The sequence below is a fragment of the Suillus subalutaceus genome (assembly GCF_016647625.1).
Source record: "Suillus subalutaceus strain FC151 chromosome Unknown DFJ58scaffold_43, whole genome shotgun sequence".
In the NCBI taxonomy this organism is placed as follows: domain Eukaryota; kingdom Fungi; phylum Basidiomycota; class Agaricomycetes; order Boletales; family Suillaceae; genus Suillus; species Suillus subalutaceus.
In genome coordinates, this window is record NW_024540292.1 from 254,788 (window position 1) to 273,797 (window position 19,010).

At 48.1% G+C, this 19,010-nt stretch overlaps 5 protein-coding genes across 5 annotated transcripts; 2 read left to right on the forward strand and 3 right to left on the reverse strand.

Annotated features, from left to right (window-relative positions):
• Positions 1 to 1,365: 1,365 nt before the first annotated feature.
• On the forward strand, positions 1,366 to 4,431 carry DFJ58DRAFT_784503 (uncharacterized protein). The gene is made up of 8 exons (XM_041389974.1): positions 1,366 to 1,486; positions 1,545 to 1,735; positions 1,768 to 1,854; positions 1,902 to 2,044; positions 2,069 to 2,707; positions 2,738 to 3,437; positions 3,459 to 3,591; positions 3,662 to 4,431. Exons 1-8 carry the CDS (start codon positions 1,438 to 1,440, stop codon positions 4,255 to 4,257), a joined length of 2,538 nt encoding a protein of 845 aa, XP_041244709.1. The 5' UTR covers positions 1,366 to 1,437; the 3' UTR covers positions 4,258 to 4,431.
• Positions 4,432 to 7,230: 2,799 nt separating this feature from the next.
• On the forward strand, positions 7,231 to 9,079 carry DFJ58DRAFT_702514 (uncharacterized protein; the record flags this gene model as incomplete). The annotated part of the gene is made up of 9 exons (XM_041383624.1): positions 7,231 to 7,302; positions 7,363 to 7,651; positions 7,715 to 7,739; positions 7,837 to 7,925; positions 7,980 to 8,068; positions 8,239 to 8,553; positions 8,607 to 8,793; positions 8,846 to 8,933; positions 8,986 to 9,079. Coding segments are annotated over 9 exons (1,248 nt in total), but the record flags the coding sequence as incomplete, so codon positions are not given.
• A 1,323-nt stretch (positions 9,080 to 10,402) lies between these two features.
• Positions 10,403 to 11,482, reverse strand: DFJ58DRAFT_879334 (uncharacterized protein; the record flags this gene model as incomplete). Its single annotated transcript, XM_041394506.1, has 1 exon — positions 10,403 to 11,482. The coding sequence occupies one exon, from the start codon at positions 11,480 to 11,482 to the stop codon at positions 10,403 to 10,405; it is 1,080 nt and encodes a 359-aa protein (XP_041244711.1).
• A 713-nt stretch (positions 11,483 to 12,195) lies between these two features.
• Positions 12,196 to 13,596, reverse strand: DFJ58DRAFT_784507 (uncharacterized protein). The gene has a single exon (XM_041389975.1). It carries the CDS (start codon positions 13,438 to 13,440, stop codon positions 12,322 to 12,324), a length of 1,119 nt encoding a protein of 372 aa, XP_041244712.1. The 5' UTR covers positions 13,441 to 13,596; the 3' UTR covers positions 12,196 to 12,321.
• A 1,969-nt stretch (positions 13,597 to 15,565) lies between these two features.
• Positions 15,566 to 16,237, reverse strand: DFJ58DRAFT_659315 (uncharacterized protein; the record flags this gene model as incomplete). The annotated part of the gene is made up of 2 exons (XM_041382082.1): positions 15,566 to 15,883; positions 16,019 to 16,237. 2 exons carry the CDS (start codon positions 16,235 to 16,237, stop codon positions 15,566 to 15,568), a joined length of 537 nt encoding a protein of 178 aa, XP_041244713.1.
• Positions 16,238 to 19,010: the final 2,773 nt, after the last annotated feature.

The following is a 19,010-nucleotide window of genomic DNA, read 5'->3' on the forward strand; positions in this document are numbered from 1 at the left end:
TATGGACTCCGCTCAAATGAGCTTGCTGACAAATCAGCTTTAGCACTGTACTAAGTTACTATTACATAATGATTCTGAAGTCCAACGCTTCAAGCTCTTCAAGCTCTGGTGTCAGCTCCTCCATCAAATTCCAAAAGGGCCTCACCTTGATGAGTGGAACAACCCCGGCTCCAGTACGGTCATGAAACGCAACCGCACTGTGGTCCGTGGCTACGATTCAGTTTTACCAAATTGCGAGGCTTGTCCGAGTCAGTACTGCTGCATGTCTCGATTAACCAACAAAGTGCTGGCAGCCCTTCCCAGTCCTCCTACCTGTCTATCCTTCAAAACATGACGCGTGCAGCCGATATACTACCCAAGCTACTATCGCTGTTTGCCCTTTCTTCTAGGTACTACAGCCGATCGTCACCATTCCGCTCTCTAACTATTCATTCCCTACCCTACACCTACTAGCTCTCGGTCCTTGCCCCTCCTGCAGTGATCCGCACATTCGCCCGATTTTGCGCCTGCATGGGCTGCCGTGTCTTATCCACAAAAAGTTTCTTTCTATAAGACTCACTCACTGGCGTTCTCAGACGCCGGGTATCTTCTGTCCCGTTGTTACTCTCGATTGTCAAAGCAATCATTCCGCTTATGAAATTCGTGAACAGTACAAAGTGTGTACTTTGAATGTTTCAAGCAAAAGGAGGGGCAGCTACATTAGTGTTCCATGAAAGACTGCCGAGTCTTCGACACACCCAGCTCGTGACATGGTTTTAACTGTCCGATACTTGGGGATTAAGATTAATCTGTGGGTGTCAATGGCTGTCGGAAACCCTAGTAGGCCATTCAAGTTGTCAGTGTTTTGAATTCATGGTACTATGTCACGGAAGGCTCGACTCGGAAGTCACATCCAAACAGTTTCGTGGTGACTTCCAATGATGACTGATATTGCCTTTTGTCCTCCGTAAGCCTTGCGTGCGCCCTGGATAGGGAATACGTGTTGTATGGCGGTTCAGAAACCGCTATCAGTCGCGGGGTTGGGGTCACCTTATGACCGAACGACAAGTAGGCCATGTTCATGGCTTTCCGATTGACCGATGAATTCCCTTGAGTCCGAGTCAGGAGCTCACTGAGCTGAATGTTGGAGGCAAACTTAAAAATTAGCAAAATTGCCTGCTCGTCCATGATGCATGATGTCTTGTGGGCCAGTACGTATCTCGAAAGTACAATTTCTCGCAGCAAGAGTGTAATTAGTGACATGGGTGTTTGAATGGATTGAATGACCCGGAAACTTCGGAAGGCTTGGCCGAGCTGTGGACTGGCACACGGTCACGTGCATGCACAAACCCGGCGATGCAGATTGCATTCAACTTCACTGCAACTCATTCATTAAACTGAGGCTGCCTTGCGATACCCTTTCTTTTCTTGCGATTTCTGCTTTGGCTATTGCAGGATATGGGTGTAGCGGGACTTTGGGAGGTTTTGTCGCATGAGTTGACACGAAGTTTTGCTCAAAGTCACGGTCTACTTAATAGGTGCTACGACCAGCTGGACAAACACAGTCATTAAACATCTATCTGTTACCCAAGGATTTGAAGCAAATGCTGGTGGTCGACGGGGCTTTCGCATAGGCATTGATGCTTCAATTTGGTTCTTCCATGCTGCGTACGGTAAAGAAGGAGAGAATCCGGAATTGCGCACGCTCTTCTTTCGCTGTTCCAAACTCATGAGCATGCCTCTCCTCCCACTCTTTGTATTCGATGGTCCAAAAGGCCTTCTGTCAAGCGCGGGAAGAGAGTAAGCGGCAATGCGCACTGGCTCACTACTGGAATGAAAAACATCATTGCTGCTTTTGGTTTTGAATGGAGAACGGTGCGTGTACGCGAAGTGATGACGAAAAGAGTATTTATGATGTACAGGCTCCTGGCGAAGCTGAAGCTGAGCTTGCGTACCTGAATCGCATCGGAGTCATCGATGCTGTCCTCTCCGATGATGTGGATAACTTTCTATTCGGCGCCACTATGGTCATTCCGCAAGTAAATCCTGTCACCCTGAGCAAATCGTCCAAACGCTGACTCTTGGATAGCCCCAGCAACACGCTTTCCGGAAACCGCGCGCACCCAGTGAAAAACTCTGACGGACGTGATGATGGAAACCACGTCGTGACGTATCGCGCCGCTGATATCCTCTCCCACGACGATATCTGTCTCTCGCAAGGAGGCTGTATCTTAATTGGCCTCCTCTCTGGCGGAGACTACCATCAGGCTGGCGTTCAAGGCTGCGGGAAGCTCATTGCTGCTGGCCTCGCACGTTGTGGATTCGGAGATCGACTGCTAAAAGCAGCCAGCTCCCTCAGCCGCGAGGAGCTAGAGAAATGGCTTGACACGTGGCGTGATGACGTGCGCGAGGAACTGCGTACGAACAAGAGTGGCCTCATCGGATCGAAAAAGCCTGCACTCGCAAAGAAGATTCCTGATGGTTTTCCTGATGTCGATATTCTACTATCCTACACCAATCCTATCACAAGCGAGACAGAGGGTAAACCTACGCGAGACATTACTTGGGAACAAGAGCCCGACATTGGTAAAATCGCTGCACTTTGCGAACTGTACTTCGAATGGGGTGTGAAGGATGTGATCATCAAGCGTTTTCGCACAGTTTTGTGGCCAAGCGCCGTGCAACGTATCCTGCGGCGTTGGTGCGATGGAAAAGGACGAGAAGAAGCGTAAGGGTTTACCAGTGAGCCCTAAAAAAGCAAGACAACAGGCAAACTTGCTCCGGGAACGCCCTCGAAGATGATTACAAAGTACTTTTCGTCGATGAAGCTCCACTCTCCAACCAAAGACGACCGCGAGGAGCAAGAGCATAATGATACTGAATCCGAAGCAGAAGAAGATAGGCTGATTGTCAAGATTCACTCCTCGCGACGGCACGCGTCTACGGATGGAATTCTTGAGTATCGACTGGAGATTGCGCCTGTGCAGCTCGTACAGTTGGCTGGGGGCGGTGTCCAAGGAATTAGGCCCCCAATCGAAGTAGATGCTGCTTTCGATGACACCGAAGGTGACGATGAGGATGAGGATGGCGGAAAGCAAAAGGGCAAGAGCAAGGGAAAGAAACCTCCACCAGACCCTGAGAGCCACCTTCGTGTATGGATGCCAGCATGTATGGTGCAGATCGTAGAGCCAGAGCTTGTCGAAGCTTTCGAAGACATCCAGCGCAGAAAGCTGGAGAAAAAGACCAAGCGATCGAACAAGACGGATGGGAAGAAGAAGGCTGCTCTCACTGCGCAGGGAGATAGCGATGGAGATGCCCTCCCTGTTCTAGCCCCTGCAAAGAAGAAACCTACCCGTCCGAAGAAAGCGGTAGCGGGGCGGGAGGACAGCGGGCACGCTCCTCGCTCTCTCCCAAGCATCAATGCTTCTGACGATCCTTTCCTAGAGCCCAAGAATGCTGTCCGTACTGATAAATCTCAGCAGTCTGAAACTGGTTCTAAGAAACATACGAAATCGTCTGACTCAGATTTCCCACAGTCCCACATAACCAAGTCTCCAAGAAAATCTCCGCAGCAAACATCTCCGCGCTCGTCAGGCTTAATCAGACCCATGGGTTCAACATCATCTATACAGCCAATGCGCAAGCTCAACGACATCATTGATATATCAAACATGACGGAGAGGAAAAAAGAAAGATGTTTCCACCACACAAGACGACAGCGATAAGGATGCTCTCCCTCTTCCATATCCTCCGAAGAAGACAACAGCCCGTCGAAAGAAAGCAGTTGTGGAACCCGAGGCCACCGCACTTGCTCCTCGTCCTTTCCCGATGTCAGGTTTCATCAGTACTCCTGACGATCCTTTCACAGAGCCCACGAATCCTATCCACGCTCATACATCCCAGCAGTCCTCACAAACCGGCTCTAAGAAGCATACCAAATCGTCCGATTCCGAATCCCTCCACCCCCCCGTAACCAAATCTCCTAGGAAAACGCCGCCGCGGATATCCAGCTTGATCACGCGCCCAAATTCACCATCACCTGTGCAGCCGATTCACAAGCTCGACGATATCATTGATATCTCTAGTGATTCCGATGTACCATTACCACCCACAAAACTTTCTGTCAAAGCACCCCTACTGCTTGCCAGAGAGAAAGCCAAGAAGGGGAATAGTTTATCTCATGTCAAAAGCAAACGCCCTGGCCTCGAGTCGACATCCAGGGGCCAATCAACGAGAGTAGTTGTGGCAGAGAACGACATCATTGATTTGACTTGCTGAATCGATCGTTATAAGGGTTGGTTGGTTGTACAACAAGCTAGTATGTGTAGTAGACGGATCTACGGGATATATACCCTCTGTATTTTCTGTATTCGCCAGATGCTCATTCTTCACGAGCTTGTCGATCTTAGCATGATTCTTCCATTGGAGATACGCCCCGGCTGCTGTAGAACGATATCATAATACAGTACCAAGCAAACTAACACAAGGATAACGCAAGTAAAGCATTCCAGCTGACTGAAACCTCCAGTAGACTCCACTCTGACTCGACCGAAACGCTCCTTGTCTCCTCGTACACGTGAATGATTCCTTCTAAGAACTAAAATACCTTCTCGTAGATAACAATTGCAGGCTTTTTTGAACAAAAGCTGCACCTGGTACAATCCGAAATTCTGAACTATGTCTTCACCTATCGTCGAGACGCAGGAGACATCAACGATAGCCTGAGCACGTATGGAACTTGAAGAACGGGAAACAAACAAGGACGACTAACGGGACGGAAAAAGTGAAGTGTAGACTATATGACGAGATGAAAGCGGTCAGCGGGAGTTTGGATGGTGCTCTGAGATTGTGGGACATCGATACAGCCAAGGTCATTGTTAAATCGACGTGGCGCAGGCGGCAAATGTGATATCTCTGCTGGAGTCGAGATGGTCGGCAAGTGTTAAGCGGATCTAGTAACGATGGGAGTGCAAGGCAATGGGACGTGCAGAGCGGGGAGACTAGAGTCGGTCCAATCGAAACTGGGCAGGAAAACGTGTGGGCAGTCTACTAGTCGCAAGTATGATCATGTCTGGCGCGACTCGCAATCAAACCAGATATGACAATACTTGTGACTGGTAGTCCTGGACCCAAGAACACACTGAATGCTTGGTCAACATTTGGGATGCGAAGATGCGTTTCTAAGTCGCCGCTGCAGTCCACCGTCCCCTAGGGTAGGGCGCTGTTAACATGGGGAGGGGAGGGCTAGTAAAGCGGATTGGCAGTGGTTTCGTGCGAAAGCTCTTGTCAGGGGGCTGCCGCTACCCCTACCGCTTGTACTTCTAGTTCTACTTAGAAAGTCTCTCCTTCTTAAGCCTTTTTCTATGGGATCGTGCGAAACGGTGTTCCGTGCGATACGACGGTCCGTGCACCATCTATGACCCATCGATGGTGAAGTTTTACAGATATGGGCTAATCCTTATCATAGACGAATGAGTCTTACATAAGCCCCGAGACGACAAAGAAAACGACCAAACGTATAAGAGCCTTTCGACTCGTCTTCGGGATTTCATGCACATGATCATGAGTCCTACGGAAAATGCCTTGGACCCCAGCGCCTATCTCCAGGGTCATACGATCAATGTCGACACAGTCCGTCAAACAACAATGGGTGGCGGCCTGTCTACCTACATGAAATCGAGAGATATCGCTCACTCTGGTCATCGTACTGTCAATCGTACACTTCGCCTGTGAGCAGGGCCGCTATGGAATCATCACATCAGGCACTTAATACCACATTGCAATGATTGCACAGTACCCTCGCTTCCCTCAGTGCAGTCACGGTATTCTCGCTGCCATGCAGCGCATGCTAAGGTTGCGTTTCTGATGGACCACTCTGATTCACATGCTCATGAGATAAATTTAACTTCTTTCTCGAAACTCCAGTACAGCAAGTGCGTAATGCAGACGCCTTGCGGCTGTGGCGTTAGATAAATGCAAGATGGCCTGTTCTTTTTCGTTCTTCCCCCGTCTGTTACTGTATCACTGCCCCCGTCTACTACCGTATCACTGTGCAATAACTCGCCATGATCACAGGCCATTTCATCCACATTCTCAACATATTGAAGAAATGGCTTTCACGACTTGCACGTCCCTCTGCGAGGTTATTTTTCGTTATCTCTTCACTGCAACGCTTTGTAGCAGGTCATTTGAAGTTCGGTGATCGGAGCTTGATCACTCGTTTTCCCAGCGGGGTGCTCCCGCGATCTCAAGAGGATATCAAAGGAGAGGGTTCACCCATTTGCCCGAGTCTTCTGCTGCCTGGTCAAATAGGGCGGGAAGCTACGGAGGAGCTTCCATCGCCTTCAGACGATCCTTACACAGAATCCCATTTACGACATCCACGACCTGTACGAAATGGTACAGCGATCCCTCCGTTGGACGCTAATCCAACAACGATAGGATACACCAGCGCCACTCAAACAGGTGGGCTCCATCAAGGCTCTGTGTCAAGTTTACATCTGTCTTTGCATATGGAAGAGAGTTCCGTGAAAAGCAAGACGTTCCCCAAGGACGGGGCATTACAGGAATTCAACAGTCCAGGCCCCTCACGCCTTTCTGGCCTCTATGAAGTATCCACAACACATTCACAACCACGAGGATACATGGACGATGCTCACTCTGTTAATTCAACGCGCTCGCCATCCATGAGGCATTTGGCGCCTTGTATGCCTTATTCCCAACACGCGTCCGGCAGTCGTGTTTCGGTGAGCACGGGCCACTCCTCTACACGATCATGTGCTGGTTCAGAAATCCGACAAGCCGCATATCGAACACACAAGGGGCCTGTCTATTCTCGCCCGATTCAAGTTAGCGTCTCTAGTATCACGGATATACATCATGGATCCCCGAATACGGTTTCTATTCCATTGGATTTGTCTGCCCAGGCTGTGCCGATATCAGATCACGGTCTCGATCATGATGTGCATTTCACCGCTCCCCCCGCCCCCGGCAGCAATGAGCTACCGGGCCCAGAGGTCGTCATGGTCTATGACGGCCCGGAGATATCCCCTATGGTTTCAAAGGATGTTGGGAGGTATGAGAGGTGCCGTGTCCGGTGAACATCTGTCTACTTTCCTGCATTTACTCAACAGCTGACCTTTCCAAAGGGACCCCGCCGTCACCGACATCACCGTCCGTGCTATGACAATTTTTGCGCATGAGTAAGTCATTTTATGAATTTTGAGTTGCCACACCTCAACTTTTTCAAGAATGGATGTGCCCCAAGGATGGACCGCGTTCGTGCATCCAGAAGGTGCCCGTTATTTTGTGAACCAGGAAACAGTGCGTCAAATCCATGGATTATTGACGACCGATGGTCTAAGTTGGGGCTATAATGCGCAGAGAACATTCACAGAAATGAATATTTGTGAGCCAGAGATATACGATGACATCAAATACTTCATGCAATATTTGCTGGAACAACTCCAGCAGACCATTGAGGAATCGAACCTCGCGCTCGACATGAAGCAGGTAGACCTTGTGATTGAGCCCAAGGTCTTTGATAGCGACTCTGTCGTCTGTTGCTATTATTTCGCCAATCACCGCGACAGGTGCCTCTTTTGGTTGGATAAATTCCATCCCGAAAAGATTATTTCGGAATGTAAGGGCGTCCGGAGTCTCTCACATATATGTGAGTAGCTAATAGTTCTAAGAGGATCTGGATTTCATGACTTGTCCTCTTTTTCATAACTAGGGCTTGCCATTGAAGCACAATACTGGTGTGTTCTAGCAAAGGTTCGCACAGTATCTTTACCTCACTGTCCTATTCCTGATGAAATTCTAGATCATATGCAAGTAAATTAACATACAATGTAGGAAACATTGGGATTACTTTCCTAGCTTGTGCCCGATTACACAAAACATTGTCGATGAGCTTAGGGATATGTTGATACATGCGACATGTGGTCAGTACTCTCCTAGATCTGATAATTTGATCTGATGCATCCGGTCGCAACGAGCAGACCACTTGACATCGCTGCAGTCTTCTGCGGCATTTGATGCCATTGAACTCAAGGATCATCTTTCTGTGGTTGATAAAATCAAGGGTGTGTTACTTTGATTCTTCTCTCAGACGCCATGCGCTAATCCCAATTTTCGAAGTCGATCCGACTTCCCCTACGGACCAGAGTATGCGGCGAGGGCACGCTGCTATTGTCATTGGTAAGACTTGAGCCTGAGTTTGATCCATTCCATTACTGGTGTTGATCATCATTTAAGGCCGCATCATGCATATATTCGGTCAGTGCTCTCATTTATACATCCAACTGTAATTTACGATCATTTCAAGCTCATAATCACTTTGTGCATTATTACGGTGAAGACTGCGTGAGACTGAATTTTGAACAATCGGTCCACGGTTGGACATATAAACCATCACCGTTGATGGTCATTTTCGCACCCCTCCTGTTCTTTGACCCTGTGGCTCAAGTTCAAGAACTGCACAAGATTTTTGTCGACGAGGTTGCTTGCTCGGCACGATGGAATGAATTCTGCTCGAAATTCAAAGGGCAGCTTCAGGACTCCAACCTCTTGGTAAGTCCACCTTTTCATTGTTGTCAACTTTGATGCGATCAATGTTGAGCCAGGCCACTGTCTTACTCAATGCAAACGTTGGGTTCCTCGCCATCAACAGTGTTGATAGAGGCGGTAGAGATGCCATTCAGTTGGCAAGCTACATGTCCTTGGTGACGAGCTTGGGGAGCATGGTCCTCGGCCTGTCCTTTGTCTCATATGATCGAACCTCTGGACAAAATACAGCCACGGAAGCGGTCAGTATATTCCACCGTGTTACTGGAATATTTCTTATGGCAGTTTGTTCAGGTAGAATTTCTAGGAAGACTTCACGACAGAAAACACGGACTGGAAAAGTTGGCTATAATTTATAGCCTCCCAAGAGCGTTGCTTATGTGGGGGTGAGTCTGCATTCTAATGTAATAGGCGGAGGCCCTGATATCAATATATTAGCATGGCATTCTTCTTTGCGGCATTCTCGATCGATTGGTGGACTTCTGGAGATATGACTTCCAGGACCGTTGTCGGGACTGTGACACTGGTCGTATTGGTGACGATTTCAAACAGCATTATTCTCACCAGGGGGTCAACCTGGCTGTGTGGAGACATCGCCAAGAAACTATCGTCTCGTCTGACTGACATTTGGAAGCAAGTCATGAAGCTCAACCAAATAGACCCTACTGGCGACCCTCGAATCCACACTGACCTTGGTACTTCCGTTAGCCTCTCCGCCGAGGCGGATGCTTCAATGCACAGCACCTCTCATATTGCAGCTTTGCCTAGTTCAGAGATACTGGGCCCAGACAACCATGAAAATCACCCCAACTTCCCCTATCCCCCTGGTTCAGCTACCCCTTCCCACCGCTTCCGTAGATGCACCTCAGCAACCACATGCTGCCAACTTCGTGCTGCCACCATCGGATTCATGCACCAACCCAGGTGTTCTGTCAGGCACAGACTCTCCGCAACAGATTCGAGAAAATACCCAGACGGTTTTCCAGGACCAATCTACCACGGAGGCTCACAGCGAGCCTGGCGTTACCCACTTATGCATTCCCTTTAACACGTTACCAAGCTCTGCATCAGAAGAGACGGTTGGGACACCGACAAATGCACTACGGCATTCTGATGCTCTCCCAACCGCGGCCACCATCCTGTCCAAGCATAGCTTACAAAGTGCAGCGGTAGCCACCGACTCGGGCGCACCCAAATTGCCTGGTTCACTTGGTACAGAAGAAGGGGAGGGTGTGATATGCACCAAGAACTTGGTCGAAGAGCCCCGGGAACTCGAACATCCTCAACCTTCGCCGAGCACAACGCCACCTCCAAGAATTTATGCTAGAAGTGCCACTGGTGACCAATTCCGTCATGCACCAGGGGCTCCGCTACTTGAAACCGGCCATGACATAGTAGAGGAGTGCTAAGAGTAGGAATACATACTGGTTCTGACCTGCAGGGTCGCCATGGCAGATCATGAAGGACATGAGGGCCGTCGAGCTCGTGGCCGTTATTCAAGCTTCAATGACCGTGGAAAGTGCACATGAACAGCTGCGGCTGGGACCTAGTAGTACATCTCGCCTGCGATGATCCAATTGCCTTGGGCATCGCAGAAAATTAGACATGTCTTTCAGGAAGCCCGACGTGTCAATCAAAAGCGACACGTTCACCGCGGAGGGATAAAGTCACAAAGGGTCATAAGCATACAAATGGCACGGAAAAAAGCATGGTGCGCAGAGATGTCATCTTTCAAAGTTGTGATATGAGTCTTCTACGAGGCTAGTTACGTACAACAGTGGTAGCATACAGTATACAGAAAGAGTAGCACGACTGACCATCGTATGACGAAATCTGTAATGAATAGTGCAGAATGTCAACATGGCTGCCACGGCAATACATATTGGAATGAAGGAACAAGGGCAACGTATTCCGCTCGCTGCTCATCTATCATCACACTACCTCTGATGATCAGACTCTCCAGTGGAGACCCTAACTGTGCCAAGAATGCCTTGAACTCCTCGTGAGGCCACTGTGGTACATTGTAAACAATAAGTACGTGTAGAGTGGGGAGTGAGAGAGTATTGAGCAGGTCGCAGAATTTGGGCTCTGGGACATCATAACATTTATAAAAAATGGTCAAGGTTTGGAGGTTTGGGTGTGTGAATGGCATTAACGGTTCGCTGTCAACGAATAATATGCAAATCATTAACGATGATAGGTTGGGAGCTAGCTGGAGCAAGTGGGGGACAGCTTTTTCTGTCCGTACTGCGATCCCGAGCGTTGTCAGATGGGCCCATACGGGATTGCAAGAGGACAAGTCGTCGAGGTTGAGTAACCACCCTATCACATAGAGACTGCACATAGTGGACGGCAGTTGCGACGAGGTAGAGCGTGGAATACTAGCTGGCATATCACGACCAGAGATATCCTCATACACAAAAATCTCCTCGAGTGCTAGGAGTTCTCTGAACATATTAAGTGCAGGTGTTTTGCGATGGTAAAATTCAACAGAGAGAGATGAAATTTGATTGATGTAAGGCTGAAGAAGGCGTCGTAGCTTGGTCGAGTGATCAACTGCGTGGAAGTGGATTTTTAACGAGAGTGGTCGTTCTCGTGTTCGTTTGAGCCAAGAGTCGTAGCAGAAGGCTACCTGCTGCCAATTTCTGTCGTCAACTTCCACAGACAGCACACACCACAAGTTTGGCATGCCCACAGCAACCTCCCTCCACCGTCGACATATTCTGGTCAACAGCATAGGTGCAGTTAGCTTTGATGGGGCCTGGAATTGATGGGGTTCTGTGATTTGCGGGAGACAGTGGTAAAATATTTGAGACAGGATTTCAGTTGGCAAGCGCCAAAGAGGCGATACGAGCCTCTTGTGCAAATAAATGGATTCGACGATCTTGTTCTTCTGCTCGACGAGTTGCTGCTGAAGAGTGTGAATACCATCCATGACTATTTGCAAACTTGAGATGTCGTGCAAAACGGTGTCCAACTGATGTTGGCGTCCGGTGACAATGGTACTGATGCTCTGGCCTTTGAACTCAATTGCACAGTGATTGGGATTGGGAAATGCGGTTCGGGAGTGGGGGGTTTCGAGGTCGGGTATCTCAGTCTGCCAATGGTCAATAACGTATCAGATGAAACATCTTCACGGACGTACAATTTCTCGTGAACATAGCTGGAGCAAATGGTTGTTATTCGCAGAGGAGTGTCTAAAGCTTGAGCACTTACGATAGTCTACAGTGCAGTAATGATATCCGAGACTGTCGAAATATCGGCTTTTGAATCAATTGTTTGCGTGTTGCGTCGCAAAGTATGTGCAACTAGTACTTTGGGAGAGTTCTGAATCTGAAAAGGGGCTCAGGAGTACAACTTGACTAGTATGAAAAATGTGGCATGACAGCAAATCGAACGGCTAGTATTACATCCTGCCTGCGATGGTCGTCTTGTCCAATTGCCTTGGGCAACCTAGAAAATTAGTCATATCTTTCAGGAAGCCCGTCCATGGCGACGTGTCAACCAAGTGGTATGGTAAAGTGACACGTTCACCGCCCTAGCCAAGGACTAGGATAGACACAGATGCTCTTGATAAAATCTGTGTGGTGATGACAACTTGAAGGAGGGATAAAGTCGCAAATGGTCATAAGCATACAAATGGCACGGAAAAAGGCATGGTGTGCAGTGATGTCATCTTTCGAAATTGTGATACGAGTCTTCTACTAGGCTAGTAACGTATAGCAGTGGTAGCATAGAGTATAGTAACTTCAGAAAGAGTAGCACAATGGACCATCATATGGCGAAACCTGTAATGAATGGTGCAGGGTATGGTACAAATTGGAACGAAGGAACAAGAGCAACGTATTCCGCTTGCTGCTCATCTGTTACCACACTACCGCTGACGATCAGACTCTCCAGTGAACACTCTGACCGTGCCAGGAATGCCTTGAACTTCTCATGAGGCCACTCTGGTACACCGTGAACAGTAAGTACGCGTAGAGTGGGGAGTGAGAGAGCATCGAGCAGGTTGCAGAAATCGAGCGTCTCCTCATCATCATCACAGTCATAACTGACTCGGATGTGTAAGGTTTGGAGGTTTGCGTGTGTGAATGGCTGCAACGCTCTCAGGATGCTGTGGAAGAGTATGATGCGAATCGTTAACGAGGATAAGTTGGGAGCTAGCTGGAGCAAGCGGAGAAGAGCTTTTACTTGCCACACTGTGATCCCGAGTGTTGTTAGATGAGTCCATACGGGATCGCAACTGGACAAGTCGTAGAAGTCGAGTGCCCAGCCTGATACATCGAAACTGCGTAGAGTGGACGGTAGTCCCGAGATGATAGAGTCTACAATATAACTTGGCATCTCACAAGCATGGATATCCTCTTCGAAGTACATGGATATTTCCTCAAGTGCTAGAAGGCCTTTGAACATATTGGGTTTAAGTGTGCCGAGACGATAGAAATCGACAGAGAGAGATTTGATTTGATTGGTGTAAGGCTGAAGAAGGCATTGTAGCTTGGTCGAGTCATCATCTGCGTGGAACTGGAGTCTTAACCAAAGCGGACGTCCCTGTGCTCGCTTGAGCCAAGAGTCGTAGCTGAAGGCTACCTGCTGCCAATTTCTGTCGTCAACTTTCACAGACAGCACACGCCACAAGTTGGGCATGTCCACAACAACTTCCCTCCACCGTCGACATATTCTGGTCAACGACATAGGTACGGTTAGCTTTGATGGTGGCTCCAATTCGCCGAGTTCCGGGATTTGCAGGAGACAGTGGCAAAATATTTGGGACAGGACTTCAGTTGGTAAGCGCCAAAGAGGTGATACGAGCCTCTTGTGCAAATCGATGGATTCGATGATCTTGTTCTTCTGCTCAACGAGTTGCTGCTGAAGAGTGTGGACACCATCCATGACTGTTTGCAAACTTGAGATGTCGTGCAAAACGGTGTCCAACTGATGTTGGCGTTCGGTGATAATGGTACTGATGCTCTGGCCCTCGAGCCCAATTGCACAGTGATTGGGATTGGGGAATGTGGTTCGGGAGTACGGCGTTTCGAGGTCGAGTATCCCAGGAGGCTGCTAATGGTCAATAACGCATCGGATGAAACATCCTTACAGACGTACAATTGTTCGTGCCAAACGTAGCTGAAGCAAATAGTTGTTATTCGCAGAGGAACGTCTGAAACTTGGGTACTTACGATAGTCTGCAGCGCAGTAATGATATCCGAGACCGTCGAAAGATTGACTTTTGATTCTAAATTGATTGATTGCATATTGCGACTCGCAAAGTACGTGCAGCTAACATGTACTCGTGAAGAGAGTTCAAATATCATAGGCGGAGTCTAGATCTGGCATATATATACAACGATAAATACAGTGTACCGAACTTGACAAGTATGAAAAATGTATATGTGCGGCATGGAACCGTCACCAAAGCATCCACCATACGTCAATTATATAGGATACAATACGGAATTCAGAAGAGGCAATCATTTGGTGGTCTTACAAGTTTACTATTAGACTCGAGCTCGACTCGGAGGAGCCGAAACGCTATATAGCCGCCATAGTGCAGAGTATCAACGCAATACAAATTGGAACGAAGGAACAAGAGCAATGTATTCCGCTCGCTGCTAGCGCTCATCTGTCATCACACTACCGCTGACGATCAGACTCTGTAGTGGACACTCTGACCGTGCTAGGAATGCCTTGAACTCCTCACGAGGCCACTCTGATACACCGTGGACAGTAAGTACGCGTAGAGTGGGGAGTGAGAGAGCATCGAGCAGGTCGCAGAAATAGAGCATCTCCTCATCATAATTTGTAACGGTGGCACTTCCCCAAGTGCCTTGTTCAATGTTTATCATCTTATTCCTGTCAAGCTCCTAACTACACTCATTTGTTAGCTGTCCCTACAGTTGCTCGATGTCGTCATCGGCCGAGCTCCTTACCACCCGTCTACCTTTGACGTTTCCGTGTCTCCCCGAAAAGGTACTACTGTAGAGCTACGACACTAGGTTCGTCACAGGTCACAGCCCTTGACGAATCGAATCTATTTGGTGTGACCGTCACATGAATTTTGGCGGGACGAAGCTAATTTGTGACATTCGGAAAAAACATAGGAAAAACATAGGTTGTGCACTAATGGGACCAAAAATCATTATACATCGAATTTGTGATGCGTCTACGCTTTCCACGCCCATAATCAACCGTCGGAACACTGTTCGAGCCACCTTCCACATCTTCAGCGGCAATGCCACCCACATCATAGACTTCGGAGTGGCTTGCACACGAAAGTCCACCATCTGCATTGATATGGCAGTCAGAACGGACCTGTTCACCCCCGGAAGCCATATGGTCAAGAAGTGCATCCATTGGCACGTCACACAATCACGAAGCAGCAGCATGTCAGATGGTTGCAAGCGGCGAAGCACCCGCGGGCGAATCTATTTGGGTGTGGTCACAGGTCACATGGTCATTCGAACCAGTGACACTGAGTGTGACATAATCACACGCTGCACGTGACGAAGCTAGTGTCGTAGCTCTACAGTACGCTGTTTGCTTAAATACTGTACACAGTAGTAGTGCTACCTTAGTGTTTTCTGGACCCCCAAATATCAGACTTTTACCCTGTTATTTCCCGAGAGCATTCTTCTCTTGTGCCGCTGACTTCGAGCTTCATGCGCTAAATAATCATCGCCACATAGCACTTTGAAGTAGATCAAGGGAACCGACGATTTCCCGATGACGCCTTTCCTGTAGCGCACGTTCTGAAGGTGACAGTCGCAAAAGACTACGAGAGATCTCTAGAAGGTGGTCATTATTTCAGCCATAATCTTGAGGAAAGATAACGCACCGGCAGGTGGCTGTTGGACAACAACATGCAGGTGTCCTTCCTCAGGTAGACTAGAGAAGACCGTGGACAATTTGGCCAGGGGTAATAGCGGTAGCTTGTGCTCAATGTCACGTCGCACATTGCTCTCGAGAGGCATCATCGACAGTGAGGTTGGCGACCTTCCTGAGTATCAGATCAATAGTATCAGATCATAGGCATTAGATTACTTACATTCCATAGCTGGAGACGGTCAGCGGCGACAGCGTTGAATTCAGGCCTCTTCTCTTCCTTGATCAACTTTTTGAGGTCACCGACACTCTCCGTCCGTGTGATCTTGATCGGGAAGGTGTAAATGGGGTCATCACCCAAGACCAAACAGTTGAGGCTGAACATGGGGATAGCCGACAGTGCAGAGAATGCTAATTCAATGTAGAGGACAGAGTGACAATGTTGACCAACACAACTTACTAGGGGGTGGCAGAGGGAAGATATCAGGAGTTTGGACAACAATATGCAGGTGTTCTTTCTCAGGTAGTTCAGAGAAAAGCTTGAGCAATATGGCCATGGGTGATAGCGGTAGCTTGTGCTCAATGTCATGTCACATATTGCAGTTGAGGGTGTCATCGACAGGCAGGTCGACCTTCAAAAGTATCAGACGTTAGCATCAGATCGTGGTATAAGATCACTCGCATTCCATAGTTTGAGATGGTCAGCGGCGACAGTGTTGAATTCAGGCCTCTTCTCTTCCTTGATCAACTTTTTGAGGTCACTGACACTCTCCGTCCGTGCGATCTTTATCGGGAAGATGTGAAACCTGGGATCATCGCCTGAGACCAAACAGTTGAGGCGGATAGGCTGCAGATCTGAAGACACCATTAAGACTGGCGGCAATGAGGAACGAGCGGCAATGTGGATAGACAGCAACTCACCACTGGTAGTGTCTGGAGTGAACATCTCAGCCAATGTTGGCAAGAGCAACAAGGGTTGAGATCTGAGATCTGAGAAGTGGCCTTACTGGGAGACCTGGCAGAAAAGCGCTGAATCAATTTGTTTGCGCCCTACCATGACCATAAGACAATATTGTTTATAATTGAACACATCCACCGGTGCCTCTTGATCACATAAGCTTGAAGCTTGATTAATTGTCTCAACTCAACCACGAAACATTCTTAATAAGGTAATGTTACTGGGCAGTTTTGGTGATGTGTTGTAGCACATTGAGCAACATCTTATGAACATGCCGGTCAATGCAGACTATAGTAAGCAGCTCAAAAGACGATGATGCACGAAATGAGAGTGGGAGATGACTGTGAACAATGATACCATCAGCGACGAGAAAGCAACACGAACACAGAACACACACCATCTGAGAATTGGGGCATTCTCATGGCACCGTTACAACGAGATCATGCACTTTGTGAGGATAGGAAATCACTGAGGCGTCATCAGCATCAGGAAGCAGCTCGACAGACGAAATCACTCACACCCTGAAAGCGGGACATCACTATGACACCATCAGTGTCAGGCAAGCAGTCGAAAGGATGAGATCATGCACTGTATGAATTGACTATGAAAGCGGGACATGGCCGTGCCACCATCACCATCGTTTGAGAGCGGGATATCCTATGGCTCTGTCAGTATTGGGTGAACACATGCGCCTACCAAAGACTCCCTACCATTGCAGTAGTTGCATGATGAGCTAGGCTAGGTAGAAACTCAATATGAAGAATGCAAGAGAGTGGAAGCAGTGCGCATATACTCACCTTCAGCTAATAAATAAGGATACACTCTGCAGAGATACTGTAACTACAAGAAGGAACGGACCAACTGAGCCACGAGTGTTACCTTGGATGGAGATTCAGGTCATAAACTACAAACAGTAGCCACGAGGGAGATGGTGGTGGTGGGAAGAAAAGTGGAGAAGTGGAGAAGCTGAGTCTATAAGGCCTGATTAAGATTGGGGAGCTGCAACACAACCGTTCCTAACAAGTTTGCACGGAGGAGCGCGAAAGTGGCCAAGTGACAAAGGGTACCAAACAAAGGACTTGGAGAAAACTGAGTGCGCGTAGATCTCGTCAACAGTCGTTGACAATGTATTGTATATATCATGTAGATACAAACGCATTGCAGACGCACGTCATTGTGATACATCTATATCAGGTTGGGATGTCGTCGACACTCACTGCGGAAACGAGAAAATAGTTGGGCCGGATTAGTGTAGGGACAGACCATATACGCGGAATATAAACAGACATCGCATACAATGCAAATCCCGAAGCGCTAGACTAGCGAGAGGTACACAGTGGCTCTAATCCGACACTGGACACATAAGTTTTGCAGAGGTAGATTAGTTATCTGTGTATCTAATCTGACAATAGGATCGGAAAACATGACTTGTACATCTCAATTATGTCTGCATACATATACAAAATAGTTCCGATTAGACTCTGCAAAGGATATAGTACAAGAGGTCCATATGCTCCATATGCTTCCTAGGATTCGCCATGCACTTGCCCATAGCTTCTTGCTCGCTCTTCCCTTCGTTCTCCACACCCCACATCCACGATGCATGGATCCCAAGGCCCACAGAGACGCCCCTAGCGGTGCCCCCATGTATCCTAGCCAACACGGCATTATATGGTGGACGATAGGTTACGGTTTGATTTGCCGATTTGCTGCGACTTATTTGAAAGTCTGTGCGGTGTTTATTCTAGTATTACAAGCATACCTAGGCATACATACAAATTTGTGTCACACTAATGTAACGTGCATTACCTTACTTGCAGACCGCTGCACAAACTTGAGATGGGACCCTGGCCTGATGAAAGAGTGATAACAGGGAGCAGCAGCTATACCTGATCTTTCTCTGGGCTATACTAATACTAGCATCATACTAGTAGTGACTCGGATGCCGCAGAGGCAAGTCAAATCGAGGCGACAATTATTTGTAAGATACTAGTACACGACCAGCAGATATCTACAATTGTAAGAACAGACTTGGAGTGTTTGATCCCGTGGAACCAATTCGCGTCGACGCCATGCCATGCGCGCTCCATCCGAACCCCTCTTCTGCTCCACTTTGGCTCAGGCATGTACTCCACTTCAGCTCCTTTGTGTTAATGATTATAGTCAGCATCTGTCACGAGCTCGATGTGGGCACCGTTTAAACTTGTGTTGGGTCAACGAACCACATGGTTTCATTGATGGGTCGAGGCTGGACGTTGCATCGCACACTGGACACTGGCAAGAATACTTTGGAGATTGCACAGGCACCGGCACCCAAATCATATGCGGCATTCAAAAATTCTTCGCGAGTCACTGCGTTGCAATCTCACCAACAACTTTTACCTTGATCTTATTAGTATCCCTGGATGCACATTGTCTTTGCACTGGAATTTGGGCTGAAACACTTCGACCAATCAGATATCATTCCTCAAATCTCACTTTGGAAATGTAAACACTGTATTGTGGTATATCAAGCACGAATGCGATTGTTATCTGTCCACCAAGTTCTTCCGCTCGATCTTCTAATAGTATGGCCCTAATCTCAAATGATCCCAGTTGGTGGCCACTTATCAATGCGAGTCTTATTGGCAGCTATTTTGTAGGTTCGTGGAGAGTCAGCCGCATGATGACGGTGATGATTCAA